Genomic DNA, 21,210 nt, shown 5'->3' with positions numbered 1-21,210 from the left:
CTGCTGCCCCGCGGACGGGGGAGGAGCCCTCAGGGGTGTGTGCTCCGGGAGCCGCAGGGCGGTCACGATGCCTCCGCCTGCTCAGCTCGCGCTTCGTGCTGCTGGAAGACCTTGTGTGCAAGGGAAACCAGGCCCTGCTGAGCACTCCGGGTCCAAGCACGAGGACAGGGACGGGGCCCCTACACACGGCACGTCCCGCAGCCTGCGCCCTGTCCAGCTGGAGGACATGAAAAGATCGGGGGCCTCAGGTCTCTCCACACAGTCATGCCATGAGCTGGACGGGCCACAGCACAGGAGGCGGGAGGATGGAGGCGGGAGGCCTCTTCTGCTCAGCCCTCTGCGCACTGGCAGGGCCTGGGGTGGGCAGAGCTCTGTGTCAGCTTCCTCGTCGGCTTGAGCAGGATGGCCACTTGTGCTCTCAGGGCCGGGAGTTTGCTGGGCCGAACTCGCAGGGACCCTGAGTGCCCAGAGAGTGCCAGAGTACAGTTACTACGATCCCCTCACGGGGTTAGCAGCCAAGTTCGAGATGAAACAGAAGCAAGGCCAGAGGGGGAAGGAGGGGCCCAGGAGCCCCTCCCTGCAGCTCCCCTGTAGGCCCTGGCCACTCCAATGCCCCACTGGCTCTGCCACCTTCTCCAGCACGTCCCTCTCGTGAGGTCTCCGCCAGTCGTGCTGTGACAGCAAACGAGGGGCCCTCTCTCTTTCACAGGCCCTGCTGTCATGTTATCTGGAGCCCCTGCTGCCACTGGCCATGGATTGGAGGAGTCCAGGTCACTGAGGACAGGCTCCATGGCCCATGGTCCCTGCCCCCACGGCACAGACAGCACGAGGGGTCCCAGCCCTACTCCCCACGTCCCCAGGTGCCCTCACTCCACCCCAGCTCAGAGAGCGGGCAGTGAAACGAGGTTCCACTGAGGAAAGGCTCCTGCTGCTGGGAAGAGTCGGTGGTCCCCATGGGGATGGAGAAGCCTGCCCTGGTGAGGACACACCCAGCCCTGCCCTCTGGGCTCACCCTGCCCCTCTCCACTGGCCAAGACTCCTTCCATCGACCTGAAACAGTCAGGGGCCTCCACGCTGGCCGAGAGCCGCATGCAGGTCACGGGCGTTGGTGCCGTGAGGACGCTGACACGCACCCTTTCACCTGCTCGGACTCCCTTCAGGGCACACGCTCTTCACCCATCGGGATAGTGTCAACCAGGTGGCTGGGGGTTTGGGGGGGGGCCAGGACAGAGCAGAGGGTCCCCCACCCAGCCCTGGTGTGAGAGTGTCAGTGAGCTGCCTCTGACAAGAGCAGATAAAAATCACCTTCCTGTGATCAAGCCATAAGCAATGAGCAGGGAACATGGGAGCACCCTGTCTGACAGGTGGCGCTCCAGGCGCGTCAAAGACGCTGCCAGCAAGAGCAACGTGGGCCCAAGTGAGGAACGCGGGCGCTGACAGGCACGACTGTGTATGCAGAGTGAGCATCGTCACCAGGAAGATGACTGCTGTCCTGACGCAGGCTCCCTCAGGTCAGCGTGCAGCCCCACCGTGAACACGTGAGCAGGCAATGGAGCAGGAGCAGCTGGGGGGCTCACACCGGGCCTGGGCCTGCGGGGTGGGGGTGGACGATCGTGCCCAAAGCCCTGGGCCTGGCCGGGCAGGGGCCATGGGGGGCTGAGCACAGCAGGACTAGCGCTTGCCTCCCAGCGGAGCCGCAACGCACCCGCACCCATGTCCTGTCCCCATGGCCCCTGTCCCCACGGCTGGGGGGCGGGACATGGGGCAGAGCAGAGCAGAGCCCTGGGGCATGAAGGGCCAGCTCAGACTCTAGGAGGGAGGGTACCGGGCCTGGCATCTGGGCAGGACTGGGGACAGCAGTGGAGGGACGCAGCACCCATAACGAGAATGAACCACTGGACTCACGACCATGGTGGCCTGATGCCCGATCCTCCAGCCCCAGCAAGCAGGACCCTCTGTGGGCCACCTTGTGACCGAGCCCCCGAGAAAGGAAGCGGGGCTGGGGCGCGGTCTCAAGTGAGCTGAGCTGCAGCCTCCAGGAGGCTGCATCTGCAGTGCAGGTGGCTGGTCTCCCGGATGGGGCGGGGCTGGGCACAGGCGAGCTCAGCTCACGTCTGCATTGCTGCATCACCACACAGCTGTCGCGCTGCTCACCTCGTAGTGGAAGTCCATGCAGGTGAGGTCCCGCCAGCACTGGTCCCCCCGGATCTTGATCAGGCCCTGCCAAGGCGAGACAGAGAGGAAGGGACGTGAACCACTGTCCAAGAATGGCATGGGTCCCTCAGGACAGGTACCCTGGCCACCAGGTGGAGGACCCACGCCAAAGGGGCTTTAGGGGACTGACGGATTTCATCTCCCACCTGAAGTGAGGTGAGAGGTAAAAGGTAAGCAAAGCTTCATGAAACATATGCAGGATTCTTGTTGACTAAAAGTTAGCAAACGCACGCTGCAGCCAGCAGGAAACACTGGCTTTCTTTATGAAGTCAGTCCCTTCTGTGCTGTCTTTACAACCGAGGTTCCAGGCTCTGAGCATCGTCCCAGTGATGCAACTGGGAAGCTTTGAAAATAGACCAGTTTGTGAAGCTACACGCCCACTCTTATTGACACTTCCAGACGCTGGGGAGACCTGACAGAGAGGTCGTCTCAGCTGCTGCGATGACAAACACTCGAGCAGGTCAGGCAGGCTGGACGACAACGCCCACCCACCTGCTGGGAGTGGCCACTGCCGTTCTGCAGCACATAAGCCCCCGGTGCTCGGGCCTGAGAGTGTCCTGGGAACTGCTTTGTGGCCAGGTCCACCAGGGAAGCGGCTGTGGAGAGTGGGGCTCTGCTGAGCAGCCTGCAGGCGAGCTTCTCGGCACTAGCCAGGCGCCCTGTCACTGTCAGCTCCCCGCAGCCCTGCTGCCGTTTCCAGGACACCGTGCAGTAGCCACAGCATGGCCCGGCGGCAGACGCAGGGAGGACGGCCAGCTCGGTGCCGGTCAGACACAGCCCCACCCCCCTTCTCTTGGGAACTCGCAGCTCCATACAATTCCTTCATAAGTCAGAAACAAACTGTCCCCCCTGCCGGGACTAAAAATGTTGCTTGAGATACAGAAATTCCGTGCCAATTTCTGTCTCTTATGTAAGAGCTGGATTAGAAGGTGAGAAACTGCACCGACAAAGAAAACAACCATGGAATATGGCTCAGCTTTCTCTTGTGATGGTGGTTTCTGCAGCTACAACTGTTCTGGGCTGAGTTCCATCAGTTTCATCCACCCATCCACCTATCCATTAATCTACTATCCACCCATCCATCCACCCATCCATGCATCCATCCATCCATCCATCTGCCCATCCACCTATCCATTAATGTACTATCCATCCATCCATCCACCCATCCACACATCCATCCATCCACCCATCCACCTATCCATTAATGTACTATCCATCCATCCATCCACCCATCCACACATCCATCCATCCACCCATCCACCTATCCATTAATCTACTATCCGTCCATCCATCCACCCATCCATGCATCCATCCATCCATCCACCTATCCATCCATCTATCTACCCATCCACCTATCCATTAATGTACTATCCATCCATCCATCCATCCATCCACCCATCCACCTATCCATTAATCTACTATCCATCCATCCATCCACCCATCCATGCATCCATCCATCCATCCATCTGCCCATCCACCTATCCATTAATGTACTATCCATCCATCCATCCACCCATCCACACATCCATCCATCCACCCATCCACCTATCCATTAATGTACTATCCATCCATCCATCCACCCATCCACACATCCATCCATCCACCCATCCACCTATCCATTAATCTACTATCCGTCCATCCATCCACCCATCCATGCATCCATCCATCCATCCACCTATCCATCCATCTATCTACCCATCCACCTATCCATTAATGTACTATCCATCCATCCATCCATCCATCCACCCATCCACCTATCCATTAATCTACTATCCGTCCATCCATCCACCCATCCATCAAGCTACCATCCATCCATCCACCATCCATCCATCCATCCACCCACCCACCCACCGACCCATCAATCTACCATCCATCCAGCCGTCATCCACCCTGTGGGTTGTCCAGGATAATCTTCCTCACTAAAGTCAACCGACCATGGACTTCAATCATGTCTGTGAAACACCCTCAGAGCAACATCAGGATCGGTGTTTGGATGAATAAATGGGGACAGTGGCCCATCCAGGTTGACATATAAAACTGACCTTCACACATGGGCAGGACTTTGGGGCAGCTGAGGGCTCTAAGCCAAGGACGGGACAGTGTGAGTTGATGGGTCCTCTGGTGGCCACATGGCCAACAAGGCAGAATGACCACCCAGGATGTGGAACATGTCTGGAATGTGGAGCCCACAGCATGGGCTGAAGGATTGGAGTGTGTGTGGGGCAGGGAGCAGCTAAGACCCCCAGCCTGGGCCGCTGGTGGGTGGCACGGACACAGTGACGCCCAAAAGAGCAGGGATGAGAAATGACAAGGACGTCAGGGCAATGTGTGGCGGCCACACCGGCTTCTACAGAAAGACCAAATGAGAGCTCCTGTGGTGCACACAGGCTAGACGAGCTGCACACGCAGCCTGGCAGTCAGTTTACAAACGTATCCCAAAGGTGCTCAATTCTGAGCACCACGAAGACCCAGCAGTTATTCTGATGCTGGTTTTGGAGGGAGCCACTTCCTGCTTCGGCATCTGCCTCTCTGGGGTCTGCATACACCACAGCGGGGGGGCTGAACCTGCCCCCTGCCCTCAGCCGGCTCGGGCCGAGCCACCATCACGGGAGCTGTGTGTCCCATCAGAAGTCAGTCGTGCTCCAGGGACCCCAGCGCTGCTATTTAGAGCCTCGCAGGATGAGTCACTTTGAAAAGCAGAGTCACGTCTTTCTGGATCACAAAAGAGCCAGAGAGACCACTCCCAGTCTGAACTGCGGTGCAGTCACGTTTGTATGAAGACAGCACTTCAGAAGTCCGAGATGTCCTGCGGACCTGCTCTGAGCGAGTCCGTCCTGCTGACGCGCGGGGACCGCCCATGTCTGATGCGGACGCGCCCGCTCTTCAGCAGGAGCACTCAGCCTGCTGTCACACGAGCTCCCCCGTGAGCGCGGGCCCGCTCCCGCATCCTCCCAGATCCGAGAGTGGTACTCTTCGGAGATTCAAACCAGGCAAAGAAGAAAAAAACAAAGTAATTAAAATGTCATTCAAATTCTAAGCTGATATGAGACACTTAAAAATCTGAAACATTCTTTCAGGAGCAGAGGATAATTATATTCCTCCCCATCTATTGATTTCTCCCTACAATGCAGATGTCAGATTTTCCACGGATTTTTTTTCTTCCAGAGTAAGTGTCAAAGGAACAAAGCCTTCTTTGAGCCTTTTTCAGCCCAAAATTAATTCTGAAAAAAAAGGCACAGACAGGCTAGTAACATGCCAGACCCAAAGAGGGCCGAGCGACCTAGAGCTGTCCCTGCGACCCCTGCTCTTGGCTTGGGAAAGGGAGAGTGCCAGGATGCTGGAACATTCCTGGGGACGGAGGAAGCCTCGGCCCCGGGCGGTGGGTGGAGGCAGGCGCAGAAGACGGGCCTGGGGTGCAGACGGCTTCTCCCCGAAGTGCTCGCTCCGAGAACACGCTTCTTAAACACTCCCGCTCAGCCTGGGAGAACCAGGCTTCCGCCCCAGAAAGAGCAACCACATCTGTAAGCTGCACAAGTCCCTTCACACCTGGGGGAGGGGCTCCCCAGGCCTGTGCCCGGGCAAGGGGGGACAGCCCACGAACACCGGCAAGGGGGGTCCCTGCCCTCAGGGACACATGTGCCACGCAGAGAGCCCTGTCCCCAGCGGCCTCACTGTGAACACACTCAGCAGCCCGTTCTCTCATGGCTGGAGGTCTCTGCCGACTCTGGAACCCTTCCTCCATCTGCAAAGACAGGGCATTCCTGCTCGTGGCTCCTTCGCCACAGAGGAGCTGCGCCCCCGGGGCCGTGAGCACTGACGAACGGGCCACAGGTGCAAGGGACAGGCCTCCTCTGCCAGTGGGCATGCTGGTCTGGATGCCACTCGGGCCACGGGGAGGAGGCTGGGCGCCCTGGGCTCTGTGCTGACCCATCTGCGTCTCTGCTCTGGGAGCTGAGCTGGGCCCCCGAGTGCTTCACCAGCAGTGGAGGGGGGACCCCAGGTCTCAGGGCGCACGGCGACCACCACATTGGAGGTTCACTGTTTGGCATCCCGCATGTGATGTCAGCCAGCACAGGCACGCCTGGGCACCTGTCAAGACCAACTTGTCTTCATACGTAAAGGACCCAGCCAACCCCAGGTAGCCACCTGGCCCAGCTCCTCTGCCGTGTCACTGGGCCGTACCTGCACTTTCTGACCCCCAGGGACGATTAAAGAGAAACCTACCATCTGAACCCAGAAACACACATGTGAGCATGCAGACGGTCAGAGAAGACGGTCTGGGCTGACACGTGCGGCCGGGAGCAGAAACGACCAAAGCCATTTCGTGGAGTTTTACTTTGCCCCCTCCCCGAATCCTGGTGACCCTTTGAAACCTGCCCTGACGAAGCCCGCCCAGGACAGGCTGACGCGGGGCTGCGAGGAGCGGTGGGAGGGGTGGCGGCTCCGCGCTGGCGTTAGGGGCTGGGTGCATTTCTAGGCCATGGGAACGGCTGTCTTTCTGCCTGGGGCTGTTCTGAGACGAGTGGCAGAGACACAGAGAGGTGCCGAGGAGCCGAGCACGGGGCCCGCCATGAGCAGGGGCCGCAGCTGGGGGCCAGAGGTCAGAGCGCTGCAGACATCACTTTCCAGAAATTCCCATGACGCCCCCGAGCTGGAGTCCGGGGTCTGGCCTCCTGGGCGCTCTTGCAGGAAGGATGACAGAGCCGGGAAGAAAGCCCCTTTCTTTGGTTCTGCCCACGCTAATGCAATAAAACAAATTAGAATAATTGCTCTCATTTCGGAGCAGGGACCCCAGGACGGGGCAGGCTCGTCAAGGAAATGACAACACATCCGCCTGATTCGGGTCTTCACAGGGGCCTGTCGCATTCCGACGTTTATTTCATTACATTTAATGTGATTTTACTGGAGGCGTTCTGACTCCAAGAACGAGCCCCCAGCTTCAAAGTATCACTTTTTCCCTCGGTTACTTAGCTCCTCGCTCTTCCTGGCTAATGCGTCTCACCCGCTCGCTAGGCGTCAGTGCCGCCTCCGCAGCCTACAGGTCTCTGGGACAGAGGCACCATGAGTGGAGCACGTGCACACAGAAAGAGCTTTTCTGATAACCCCGGTTCACCTGCTCAAAGCAACCCCTGAGCGTCCGAGGGGGAAAGCAGAGGCCAAACACGACTCGCAGAGCTTCCTGGTCGAAGCCTCACCTCAACCCAGAACCTTCTTCCCACCAGACGAGGACTTCGAGCCTCAGACGGGGAGATGTGGGCGCTGGCGGCACAGCCTGAATTGAGAAGAGGCTTGCATATCGTGGCAGCCAGCAGCTCTGCCGTGTGGTGGACAGACGGGCACGTACCGTGCTTGCACACTGAGGACGCTGCCACTCTGCCAGCAGCACCAGAGCCTTGTGGAAGCCCAGCAAAATCATGCGCAGGCCTGGACGTGGGGAGACACGCCACTGACACTTCACTGTGCCCCGACATGGCTTCTGCTGAGTAGAAAAGTCAGCGGGCTGCGCAGCTGCTCTCGCCCTCTGGGCTGGGGGCTCCCCAGGGCTGGGGTGACGGCAGAGGCTCTCTCAACATCAGTTATGACCAACTCGTTCATTGTCCCCACGGTGTGTGGAGGTAATCGGGCTGCATCTCACAGCGCTCACTGCATGTAGAAAGCAAACTTGTGGTACCCTCTTAAGTCAAAGGGCTGAGCTGCAATTTACATAAAGCAAAACGCATACATCTGACGGGTTCAGCTCCACACATCCTGACAACTGTTACAATAAGATTTCCACCACTCAGAACAGGATGCCAATTTCCATCCCAGAGAACATTCTCCACGACCCCTCTCTAGGCAATTCCACACCCAACTGGGCGGGGGGCAAGGTGGCAGCTCCAGCTCTGCCTGTTCAGGGTGTCACACATGGACACATGCGCCAGGTGCTCTCCAGCCCTGGCTCAGGCAGGCTGTGCTCAGTACGCTCTGGGGCTCGTCCCTGCGGTAGCATCAGGAGCAGACTCCCTTTTACGGCTGAGCACCGTCCCTGTGTGAACGAATCACAGGTTGTCCACCCTGTCAGTGCATGTCTGGTTGTTTCCTAGTTCTCTGTTACAATAGGGCTGCTGCGGATATCTGTGCACAGCCTCTGCATGGACACAGGTCTTTATTTTACTCCGGCAAATTCCCAGGAGTGGAGGGCTGGCTCACAGGGCAGACCATGTTTCTCTTTGTAGGAAACTGCCAACAGATCATCAATGTGGCTGCGCCATCTTACGCCCCATGTGTGACACGCCCCACGTGGAATTCCAGTTGTCCGCACCCTCACTGACACGTGGTGCTGACGGTGTCTTGGACTCAGCCCTTCTTGTGGGTGCGAAATGCGGGCTCATGGTTTTCCATGCACTCATCGCCACTCCTACATTCTCATTTGTGAAGTATGTTCCAGTCCTATGTCCACCTTTTCATTGTGACTTGCACGTTCTGAATATTAATTTTTGGCTGCACCTATGCACTCCGAGTATCTTCCCCACTCTGTGGCTTCCTACTCATTTTCTTAACGGTGTATTTTGATGACAGAAAATTCTAATATCAGTGAAGTACAATTTATCAATATATTTTCTTTACTGTTTAGTGCCTTTTGTGCCCCATCCAAGAAATCTTTGCTACCCCAGGGTAACTATGTCATGTTTGAAAACCTTATGGTTCTGGCATTTATGTTTGCTAAAAAAAGCAAGGCACTTTCCTTGCCCTACTGTGTTGACTTAGTGTCTTGGCTGGAAATCAGTTGACTGTGCCTGTGTGGGTCTCTTTCTGGGAGACATTCTTTTTTGTTCTCCTCTGAGAACTTTATGGTTTTGCTTTCACATTTAGGTCCATGAGGTACCTCAAATTAGAGTTTGGTACAGATGAAATAGCCATCAGAGCTCATGTCATTCTTCTGGACAGATACCCAATTATCTCAGGACTATTTGTAAGAAATGACATTCCTTTTTCCATTCCAGTCATGACGTGGGACCTGGTTGAGATCAACTGACAGCAGAATATGCATGAGTCTAGTTCTGGACTCTGTTCTCCTTCAATGATCTGTTTTTCTAGTCTAGATCAATACCGAACTTTAGTTTCACATTAAGCAGGGAAATCAGGAAGTAAAGCCCTCCAACTTTGTTCTTCTTTTTCAAGATTCTCTGCATTTCCATGCAAATTTTAGAATCACCATGTCAGTTTCTCCAAAACAGCCCACTGGGAGTCTGATAGGACTTGCCTTGAACCTCTATACAGCTCTGGGTCACGCAGAAGCCTTAAAGACGCTGCGTCTTCTGGCCACGAATGCGTGCCTCTCTCTGTCCAGGGAGGTCTTCTTACAGCCACACTGGCAACATCTCGTGGCTTTAATGTACGTCTCAGACAGCCTTCATCAGATTTATTACGAGGCGTTTGATGCGACTGTAGACAGTGTTTTCAAATCATACTTTCTAATGATTTCTTGGTGGTAATACGAAGGACCCCTCACGTTCACACTGATCTTGTGTCCTGCAGCCTTGCTATACTCACACATTCATTTCAGTCGTTGCTTTTTAGATTCCACTGCGTTTTCCACATACACATCATGTCTGTGAATACAAGTTTCATTTCTTTCCCCCACTTTTATGCCTTTTACTTCTTTTTCCTGCCTTCTTGTACCAAGACATCCGATGCAGCGGAGCAGCAGAGAGCACGGACATGGGCCTTGCTCCTAGCCATGTGGATGCTCTGTTCCCACACCATCAGCAATGGTGTTAGTGCAGCCTGCACAGATGCCTTTGTCGTCCATGCCAGCATGCATGCAGGCTGAATTGCATCATGTGCTTTTTTTGCATCTGTTGAGATGATCAAACGGTTCTTCATCTTTATTCTGTGACTAGTGAATTGCATTAATGGATTTTCAAGTGTTACACCCGCCTCGCATTCCTGAGATAAATGGCGCCTCTCCTGTGGCTGGGCTGGGCTTGCTGATGTTTTCCTGAGGGTTCTGTGCCTTTGCTCACGAGGGACTCTGGTCTCTGTTTCCTCTGTAACATCCTCGTCAGGTTTCAGTGCCACCGGTACACTGGTCACAGAGACAGGCTGGGGGGTGTCCTCCTCTCCACTGTCTCCCGAGAGTCTGTGCGGGACTGCTGTTACTTCCTCCCTACACGTTTGATGGATCGCACCGGTGAAGCCATCTGGGCCTCCGCTTTTCTCTCTGGGATGGTTTTTGATTACAGATTCAATTTATTTAACAGACAGAGAGGCATTGAGACTGCCTGTTTCCTTCTGTCTCAGTTTTGGTAAGCTGCATTTGTCAAGGAATTTGTCCATTTTATCTAAGTTGTCGAGTCGACTGGCCCGTAGCCTTGATGCTATCCCAGGGGCCTCTTGACGGCAGAGCCGCGGCTCAGCTGCCAGCTGCTGGTGGGAAATGTCTCCCCGGTGCCCCTCAGTCACAGCCCGGCTGCGCACCAGCCCCACTACCTCTGACCTGGAAACTGCAGGGGCAGTGGCCTGGATGTCCTAACTTCCAGGTACGGCTATTTCTCTCATGTTAACAAGACAGCAGGACGGTCCGCATCAGGGGCCACACAGGAGCATCGGAAGGGCCCCACCGAGGGTGCAGTACAGGCGGAGCACAGACCCACCAGCCGCACGGTGTGGCAGTCAGGACCCACGCTTAAAGAGGAGGGGCTTGAAGCCATGTCGAAGACGTCCAGCATCTTGTCACTTCTTTCTGCAGCCTGCAGGCTATTTGTGGGGTCACCTAAACGTATGCAACAAGAGTTAACACTCGTGACAGCTTATGGGGCGCTCGCTCACGCCCTAATTCTCAGGGCCCCTCCCTCTGTTCCTCCTACGTTCCTTCCTCTCCATCTACTTTATATAAAAAAGACCGGCTCCAGCCACAGCAAATACGCAGCTCGCGATGAAAAGTGCTGACTTTAGCTGCAATTTTGCTCCGTAAGAATTTACGGTATCAAATTCTTAACTCTTAAAATGTGAAGCAATAATAAAAATATCTGAATATCAGGGGAAACGTAGTACAAGACGCTGGGAGAACTGCAGAGAACACGCAGAAGAAGAAAAGCCACAGCAACGGATGGAGCGCGGCAGCAGCAGCCGCGCCGGAGACGCTGCCCGGCGCGAAACTCGACAGCAGCAGCCCCCACACCTGCTCTCCCTACTCGGACGACTCCGAGGATCCTCTAGACAGCACACAGTTTGCCTCCGCCGCTGCTCAGCTTCGCGCGGCTCCCCTCGTGGCCCGTGAGCCCGCGCCCCTCCACACCGCAACGCTCACGCCAGCTTCTTCCAGGCTCCCACGGGCCGCCATGCGCACGCGCCCACGGCACACGCGCCCACGGCCACGCGCCCACGGCCACGCGCCCACGGCCATGCGCACACCCCCACGGCCACGAGTACACTCCGGGTGGCCAGGCTGCAGGGCAGCGGAAGCCAGAGCAGGAGGCGTGGATAGGAGATCTCTAGAGCTCAGACCGAAACCAAGTGTCCCCCCTTGGTACGGTCCAGCTCTGAGAAGTCCCAGCGCCAGGACGCTGGCTCGGTTCTCGGAGTTTCAGCAACAGCGATCTGAGCCCTCAGCGCAGGACGAGATCGTCCAGGACAGCTTCGCTCCAAAGTGCCGTGGGCACCCATTGTCTGCTCCGCAGGAGCTGGGGACCAGGAGCATGTGACGCGCTCCGGATACAAACCCGGGCCAGCGCGAACTCAGCTACACACACATACTCCGTCTCCACAAGAACTGAGATTGAGGAAAAACTGAAAACTGTTTCTTTTTTAAAGCACAATTACAGGCACCCTACTGCCTTACGCACAGTGATGCGGACGCCATGCCATTTACCATTTCCTGCAGGGGAGAGTCTCCACTCTAATGTGACCGAAATCCACGCATTTAAAGCAGAAAACTGAAGAAGTGCCCGGAGCGCTTCCACAGAAGCACTGGCCTGTGTCCCCGCCCCTCCTCCCCCGGGGAGAAGGCACAGTCCCCATCCTGGGCAGAGCTGCACCTCTGTTCTGAGGAAGGATGCCAAATGGGGTCACCTGCGCCCCGACAGCCACCCTGCACTGTCACAGCGACTGGAAGTGAGGAGGCCAGGGAGACAGGAGCCTCTCCACCTCGCCCCGGGGAGCAGGTGGGGATGCCACGCTGCAGTCAGCCAGCCTCAGGACACTGAATCCGTGAGAAGAACCTGCCAGTTCTTGCAGAGGCTGGCCTGGAGCTCACGGAGGGAGCTGAGGGAGCCGCTCCCGATGGGGCTCAACTTCCAATCATGCCAACCGTGGAGCGACCACTCCTGCCTCCACCAGGCCTGTGCTGACAATCGGGGGCTGTCACACCACCTATACTTCAGCAGTCACCAGTAGCTGGAGAAACGCTGGCCCACCCCAAGCAGCCAGGCCCCCAGCGGCAGGGGAGACGGGCAGGAAGTGCAGCCGTAGTCTGTCTGTCTGAGCGTCAGCACCTGGAGGGGCTGAGGGTCTTTCCAGGGCTCGAGGGCACACGGCTCCTGTCTGGTGCTCAGTAGAGTGATGCCAAGGGAAACCTGGCCTGGGGGGGTCTGTCTGTCTTCAGCGCAGCCCACAAAGACAGACGTCCTGCTCTGTGTGGGGCTGACGGGCCACCTCCCTGACGCTCCCCGCTGCTGCTGACCTCTTGTTGGGTTTCAAAATCTAATTCACGTCCCACCCTGAAGCACGTGGCTGAGGAACTCTCGTGGATGCATGCCTGTGACACCCTCACTCTGTCAAGACACGGGACATTTCCACCACTCTGAAAGTTCTTGCATGACCCCCCAAGTCAATCCCCACCCCAAATCCCTGAGGTGATAGCTTCTGAGTGTGCAGCCACGTGCTGGCTCTGCCGGTTCTGGAACCTCCCACACAACGACTCGGATGGTGCACGCTCCTTCGTAGCTGGCTTCCCTCACTCAGCACAAGGCCGCGAGGTCGCCCAGGCCTTCCAGGCATCAGCACTCGTTCCACCATATGCCGAGTGGTTTCCATTTGGGGGATTTAGCGCAGCCTGCCCACCCATCCTCCTGTGCACGGACTGCACTGGTTTCCAGTCCTCAGTGCTCGTGGACAAGGCTGCCGTGTTTGCATCGAGGGCCCTTTCCGAGCACCTGGTTCCATTCTCTTGGGTAGGTGTGGAGGAGTGGGAACGCCAGGCGACAGTGGAGGAGGAGCGTCAACTTTGTGGGTAACCGCGAATGGCTCCCACAATGGCAGGACCACCTTTACAGCCCACGGGAGAGCAACGTGGGAGTTCCCCTTGCTCACACCCTTGCTGCGACCGACTGAATGTTCATGTCCTCCCCAGTCCGTGTGCTGAAGCCTGACCCCAGGGCGGCTGTCTTTGGACTAAGAAGTCATGAGGCTACATGAGGTCATGAGGTCATGAGGGTGGGCCCTGACCCCACAGGACTAGTGCACTTACTGGAAGAGACGCCAGCTTCTCTGTCCACCAGGCGAGGACACGCCCAGAGGGCGGCCTTCGGCATTCAGGAACAGAAGCAGCCGCAGCATGATCCTGGACTTCCAGCCTCCAGAACTGGGTGAAAGTAAGTGTGTAGGGCTCCCCGACTGTGGTGTTGTTACAGCTGAGACGCCTGCCCAAGTCTGGTTCCGTCAGTCTGAGGTGTTAGCTGTTCTCGTGGGACACACGGTACCTCACTAGGCTAACGTGCATTCCCTAACAGCCAGGAGAGCGAGTGGACTGCAGGCGCTCAAGACAGCCAGTGCATGTCTTCCTTCGTGACGCGTCTGCTAAAATCTTCCCCCACTTTTTAGGCTGATTTGGCTTTATTACAGAGTTTATGAGTTCTTTAGATTTTCCAGATAGAGGGTCTTTGTCAGGTATGTGCTAAGTGGTGCATGGTATTGTGAATATTTTCTCCCAAACTGTGACTTGCTATTTATCAATGGTGTCTTCTGAAGAATGGAAGATTTTGATTTTGATGAAGTCCAGTTTATCCATTTTTTTCTTTTATGGTTAATGTTTTCTGTGTTGTAAGAAATCTTTGCCTATGCCAAGACTGCAAAAAATATTCTCCCATGTTATCTTCATGAAGTGTGTTAGTTTCAGCTTAGGCCTGCCATCCACCTCAAACTGATTTTTGTGTATGGTGTAATGGAGGGGTTTGGGTTCGTCTACCCCATGTGGACATCCAGGTGTTCCAGCATCATTTGTGGAAAAGACTTTTCTTTGTCAGTGGAATTGACTTGGTGCCTTGTCCAAAAGTCATTTGGCCATGATTCCAGTGTGGGACTGTTTCCGGACCCTCCAATCCACTCCATCGCTATCGCTGTCCATCCTCATGCCTACACCACACCATCCTGATCACTGTGTCTTCTGGGAAGTCTTGGAACAAGCAGTGTTCTTATTCTTGTTCAAGATTTTACTCTTTATTCAAGATTGTTCTGGCTATCCTAGGACCTTGGCACGTCCATATAAATCGAAGAATCAGTTCATCAGTTTCTAAACAGAAAATCCTTCTAGGACTATGTTTGGGGTTGCATGAAGCCTACCGGTCAATCTGGGGACAAGTGACAGCTGAGCATCACGGAGACTGTTGATCCACAAACATGATGTGTCCGTCTACTCAAGTCTTCTTCCATTTCTCTTGGCAATGTCTGGGAGCTTTCAGGGTACAAGTATTGCACTTCTTCTTTGAAAATTTCCTAAGTATTTTATGGTTTTGGATGTTATCATTAATGCTCTATCTTAAATTTTCATTTTCCAACAGTTTTTGCTAGATATTGTTGGTTTTGTACACTGGCCTTGAATCCTGCACTGTGGTTAAATTCACTCATTAGTTCCAGGGCCCCTGTGATCTCCTATGTACATGTGAATGCAGAGAATTTTACTTCTTCTGTTCCAATCTTCAGGGCTTTTACTACTTTCCTTGCTTTATCGCACAAGCTAAGATCTTCAATACCCTGTCAAGCAGACACAATGAGGGTGGACACCTGTCTTGTTCTTACGGGAAAAACGCTCAGTCTTTCACCATCGAGTATGGTGATAGCTGGAGGTAGTTTACATAGTTCTCTTTCATCAGGTGGGAAGTTTCCTTCTATTCCTAGTTTGCTGATAATTTTTTGTTGTTGTTGTGAATGAGTGTTTAACTTTGTCTAATGCTTTTTCTACCTTGATTAAGATGATCGCATCATTTTATATGTCTCTCCCGTAATCTGGTAATTTGGCGAATTACATCAACTCATTTGTGTCCAGCCAGTCTTGCATTCTGAGGACAATCCCGCTCGCTCTTGATGCGTTATGCTCCTCATGCTCTGCTGGATTCATTTGCTAATAATTCCTTAAGAATTCTTCTCTGCGCTCTTAAAGAATATTGCTCTGTAATTTCCTCTTCTTGGCATATCTGTGCCTTCGCTGGCCTCAGAACAATGACTGGGAAGGGCTGCCCTCTGCCCTCTGAATGAGCGCACAGGATCCTTACTGTGTCCCCCCTGAGCACATCACAGAACTCATCAGTGAGGACTCCTGGGCCCGGGACTTTCTCAGGGGGCAGCTGCTTTTTGTTTGTTTGTTTCAATGACCTCAATTTATGAAACTATTCAGATTTTCTGTTTCTTCTTCTGTCAGTGCTGCTAATCTATGCCTTTGAAGGAATTTAACCATTTCATCTAATTGCCTACGTTATGTGCATAAAATTGCTCATGTGATTTCTCTTTAACTTTTTATTTTGATAAATCTCAGACTTCAAAAAAGCTGTAAAACAGTCTGGAGTTCCTGTACGACTGTCACTATGAATTCAATTCTATTAAACCACCAACCTCACTTGGACTGCGCCAGTTTTCCCACAAATGCCTCTTTTCTGTCCCAGGGACAGTCCAGGGTGCCACTCTCGTGTTCCCAGAGTCCGACAGTTCCTCGGTCTTCAGTTGCATTTCATGACTTTGATACTTGAGAATGCTGGTGAGTAATTTTGAAGAACGTCCCTCAGTTGGGGTTTGTCTGACGTTTTCTCATAATTTGATAAGAGCTGTGCATTTTGCAAGACTGCAACAGAAGTGAGACGTGTCCCTCTGTGCACAGATCCCTCCTTTCTGAACCCTGTCCCCTAAGTCCAGCAGGATTCGGAGCTGAGGGAGGACCTACGACCTTCCACCAACTTTCACTCCATCCACTCGGCAATGCTTTCCCCTCTGCCTGCCCCCTACCCCGTCTCCTCCTCTGCCTGCCCCCCGCCTCCCCAAGTCTCCCCCTCTGCCTGACCGCCACCCCCCTGGGTCTCCCCTCTGCCAGCCGCCCCTCTCTGGGTCTCCCTCTCTGCCTGCCCCCTGCCTCCCCGGGTCTCCCCCACTGCCTGCCCCCCACAGGTCTCCCCTTTTGCCCCACCCTCCCTGGGTCTCCCCCGTGTGGCTGCCCCCGCCTCCCCAGATCTCACTTCTGCCTGCCCCCCTCCCCGGGTCTCCCCCACTGCCTGCCCTCCCCAGGTCTCCCCTCTGCCAGCCCCCCCATCCCTGGGTCTCCCCTCTGCCAACCCCCTGTCCCTGGGTCTCCCTCTCTGCCTGACCCACCCCCCGAGTCTCCACCTTTGCCCCCCCACTCCCTGCAGAGAGCCAGGCAGTCGAGGGGCCCACCTTATGGGTTTCCCTCTGGCCCCCCATCCCACACTGTCTGCTGTCCAACGTGAGGACAGCTGTGTCATGCACTGTGTCCAGTTTCAGCTGTCTACAGAGAGCAGGGTCACCCCAGGCCACCTCCCGACACGGCCCCACACAGCACTCCAGGGCTCAGAAGAGCTAAACATGTGGAAGCCTAGGACAGGGGGGCCACACCGACGCAGCTTGGGTGTTGGGAAGACCAGGCCTGTGTGGCACCTCGGCCACCCCGCTCCAGGTAGGATCCCTTGGAGACTGAGCCCTGAATCAGCTGCCATCTTCAGGGCATATGAGCCCTGGGCGCCGTCCAAGGGTCAGACAGTCAGCTCTGAGCTGATCCGAGGCACCAGCTGACAGAGAGCAGGAGGTCAGGCCGGGACCTCCTCCGGGGCAGGCCTGACATGGTTTTCTCCCACCTCCTCAGCAGATGCTGTCACTCTTTTTTACCAGGTCGACTCTCTGCTCGCCAGTGAGGGAAGATGACCACCGCCCAACATGCAGATTGAATCTGGTGATTATACCTGTTGGTGCACCTGGTAATTTTCATCCAGCTGGTGCTAACGGCCAATCAAGATGCCACAAAAGGAGCCTTGGCATGCGCTCCTGAGGCCTGCGCTCTGCGGGAGTGTGGGAGTCCATGCGACTTGGCGTCGCAGGCCTGGCTCCCAGCAGCCGACGGCCCCGTCACGCAGGCTGCTTGCCTGTGGGTGCTCCCCCTGGGCCCTCAGCCTCACATCCCACCTAACGAAGCTGCCATCCCAGGAGGTCCCCAGTCAGGTCCTTTGAAACGTCTCATATTTTCATGCTTTTTAAAGCCAGCTGAAGAGAGTCCAAAATCAAGACCCAGATGGTCAAGGAAGCACAGCCTGCTGGGAGCGTCTCATTGACAGCAACCGTAACATGGACTCCTGCTTTCTAATTACATGGAAAATGAATTCGGAGGAAGCAGCCACCTTACTGTGGGATCTGGACACACAGTCAGCACGACACAGAAGCCCTGGGCATCTGCAGTTACTCACAGCCCGCCCAGGCTGCATGCCCTGCCAACCATGCCAGGTCCAAAAGGCATACCCCCGAGGCCTCCACACACACCTGTCTGCCCCTCCTGCGGTGCCACCCGGCCCCTGGGCAAGCAGTCTGGGGGCCCACCACCACCCACACGAGTGGACGTGGTGGCTCATGCCGGGCCCTGGCCCTAGGCCTGCTGCCCTGGGTGAGCTCGTCCCTCTGCACTTCAGCTGCTTCCAGTGTCCCCGGAGCCTGCGGCCACGCAGCCAAGGATGTGGCTGTTAACCTAACCCCAGATGGTGATCACGCTGCGATGAATGATGCTTCGGATCTGAGAGCGGGCTCCTGACAAATGACAGGAAAGGGAAGATGTGCCCTTGGGATGCCGATCCTGCTGCAGGACCCACGGCACCCTCCCAGGGCGGACGCCCATCAACCGCCAGCTAAGGACTGGTGCTGCTCAGGATGTGAGGGTGATGGGGGCAACAAGACAGGCCCCCAGCCAGATACAGGGAGTGAGGGCATCAAATCAGCGACAGCCAGAGGGACGTGACAGCACCGGGGGCACGGGGTGCACTCTCACATCAGAAACACTGAGTAGATGGAGCGCTCGATGAGGGGGTACAGCCATGTCACTGCACAGGACCTCGCTGCAAATCCTCACTAATTACCTAGGGAAAAGCGACTCTGTGGGAGGACCGGCGGGCGCCTGAGTCAGTGTTGGGCCCAGCGGACACTGTCCCCGAAGCAGAAGGAGAAGGGCCGCCTGCCAGAGGTGCAGGACCGGAGGCTGGGCAGCCAGTGCGGGGTCGCGGGGAGACCGAGACCCGCCAGGACTGAAGGGGACCCAGTGAGGCCGTCCTGATGGACGAGCGGCTTGCTCTCGGGTGGGTCAGGAATGAGTTCTTTGTGATCGCCCCCAAGGGAAAACAAAGCGAACAGACAGCTTGGCGTCTCTGTGCCCAAGGCTCCTACGTAAGAGGAATTAGTATTTCCCAACGGTTCTGGTGCAGGAATCAAGATCTCGTTCACAGGGGCGAGACGTGGAAGAGAAGTGAGAGCAAGTTGCCAGATTCTCTAGAACAGTCAGAGTCAAAAGGACCAGCCACTCCCGGTTTTAAGGTTCAGATGATGTTTCTGAAAATCTTAAAGGTGATTGTTAGTGAAATTAAAGCAGGATGCGTTCCTTCCGTGATTCCGAGGAAGACAAGCCATGGAACCCTAGTCTCCCTATGAACCAACCCAGAGTCATGGTTGTGAACACAGAAAATGGCTGTGCAAAGGGCCAGGGAGTTCCGGTGGAGCTCCAGGGCTCAGAGGCCTCTGAACGTCACAGCTGAAGGGGCGCAGCTGGCCATGCTGGGCCAGCCAGAGGGCACGAGAAGAATGACTGGTTTTTAGTACATTTCCCCCCCAAAAATAACAAATAGAAGTTCTACTTACTGCTCCGAGCATGATTCTGAAGATCAGCCACCGAAAGCCCCACACGACAATCTGGGATGTGGGGGTCCCTCGGGGCAACCGAGACAGAGTCCAGAGGGGGCACAGGAAGATTCCCAGGAAGCCCGTCTCCAGAAGCTGGGACTCCCATCCTGGAACAACGACAGGGAGAGAACACGAAGGGGCACATTAACAACAGCCAGGCATTTGCCAACGAAACAAGTCCCCAGACCCAGGTCAACTTAAACAGGCCTGAAAACAGGACAGACGGTGCCACTGAGGGTGCATCTCAGCCCCGAGTCCAGACGCCTCTCTGTGGCAGCAGTGGGACTGCGCGGCAGGGCCCAAGCCAGCCTCCTGTCCTGGCAGGGTGCTGCGGAAACGTGACGTGAGCCCCATGCTGAGCACGCACTGCCAGTGGGCCTGTGGAAGCCTTTCCCGTTCAACGGGCTTGCATGTGAGATCACAGCTGTGCGTGTCCTCCCTGAGGAGCAGCCACCAGGATGGACAGCGTGCGCGAGGCCAGCAGCCTGCACACGAGGTTCTGCAAGCAGAGCTGTCTCTGGTCCCTGCCACCCAGGGGAGGGAGGAAGCCAGGCGGAGAAGCAGGCGGAGGTGGTGGAGGTGACAGGGGCTTCGTGAGACGGCCTCCTGTCAGCCCCGCAGGGCGCAGCCCGGCACAGCGGCAGCTCTTTGGTGGGTGTGGGGCCTTCACTGACTCTCCTGCTGGGAACCCGCCATGGGCTGTGCAGGAGCTCAGCCCAGGTTCTCATCCTCACAGCAGAGATGGGCACTCCAGGTTCTGGTAAAAACTCACGGAGTCGGCCCCCATCATGGAAACCCCTGCTCACACTGCGTCACAGGAAACCCGGGGCCTGGGACAGGTGTCAGGCTGTCACCAACTCAGCCCTTCAGAAGGAACCTGCACTTTGTTTTGTGTATTTCATCCTGTTTTGACAAATCTCAGAAACATTATGCTGCGTGAAAGACACTGTAGACAAGAGTACATACTCTAGGGTTCCACTTATAGAAGGTTTGGAATGAGCAAAACTGAGGCAGGTGAGAGAAAGAGGAACATGGTTGCCTGGAGAGGGCGGGCGGGGGATGCTGGGTGACATTGTGCCCTGGTGGGGTCATGGGGGTGCACTTGCCAAGACTCATCGAGGCACCTTAAGGTTTGTGCATTTCATTGTTTGTAAATTTCTTTCTCAAAAAAACCAAATAAAAGTACAAACCCTAGAGTTTAGGGCTAGATGTGCAGATCTTGATGTCTGCAACTCACGTGAGATGCCCTGAACATCAGGACGAGGAAGGAACAGATGCGTGACATGGCTGGTGGGACAAGGGACAGCCGCCCCAGGAGCCAGGTGGGGGCTATGGGCTTTCACTGTACACTTGTTTGAGACTTTCTGTAGTCTGATATTTTTCATAATAAAATGGGGGGTAGAAATCCCATTGACTCTCATGTGTTCTGTGGATTTCTGAAACCCCAGTTCCAAATCAGTTCTTCTTTTGGAGAGAAATGAGTCAGTTTGCTACAAAGCAGTGTCCGAGAGCAGCAGTGCCCAGCTGGAAGGGCAGCGAGTCTCACCCTGGATGGGTGAGCGTGGCGTCTCCATGGGCTCACTGCCTTGGCTGACCATGTGCAGCTGTGCTGGGGACTCTGGAGCCACCAGTGTGCACCCTGCACCTGTCTGGAGATGATTCCAGAAGCAGAAAGAAGCTGGGAGGGTCCTGGGGGATGGGGCCGACGGGAGGGGGTGAAGTGAGGTAGGCAGCCGGAGCCCACTGCGCCACCATTGCTGCAGCCGGCCTGATCAGTCATGGCTGGGGGCCTGCCGGCACAGCTGTCACCCGACGGGAGAGGGGAGCACAGAGCAGCAGGGCACTCTGGCCAAGGCTGGCCAGGGG

The 21,210-nt window shown here is 55.7% G+C and overlaps 1 protein-coding gene and 1 long non-coding RNA gene across 4 annotated transcripts in view; one reads left to right on the top strand and one right to left on the bottom strand.

The window, feature by feature from the left end:
- LMF1 (lipase maturation factor 1) overlaps positions 1-21,210 on the bottom strand; it is a 92,671-nt gene that overhangs the window by 23,624 nt on the left and 47,837 nt on the right. For all 3 annotated transcript variants that reach the window (XM_023616679.2, XM_070231201.1, XM_023616680.2), the window contains 2 exons: positions 19,303-19,451; positions 2,155-2,220 (listed from right to left, as the gene is read on the bottom strand). In XM_023616679.2, the coding sequence (XP_023472447.1) occupies positions 2,155-2,220; positions 19,303-19,451 (215 nt within the window). The remainder of the gene's footprint in view (positions 1-2,154; positions 2,221-19,302; positions 19,452-21,210) is intronic.
- Positions 1,413-20,764, top strand: LOC138917041 (uncharacterized). Its single transcript, XR_011424403.1, has 3 exons — positions 1,413-1,511; positions 16,071-16,162; positions 17,302-20,764. It is a non-coding gene; the product is annotated as an uncharacterized lncRNA (long non-coding RNA).

The sequence above is a fragment of the Equus caballus genome, chromosome 13 (genome assembly GCF_041296265.1).
Source record: "Equus caballus isolate H_3958 breed thoroughbred chromosome 13, TB-T2T, whole genome shotgun sequence".
In the NCBI taxonomy this organism is placed as follows: Eukaryota; Metazoa; Chordata; class Mammalia; order Perissodactyla; family Equidae; genus Equus; species Equus caballus.
Note: the sequence above shows the minus strand (reverse complement) of the source record. Positions and strands in the feature narration are given on the sequence as shown.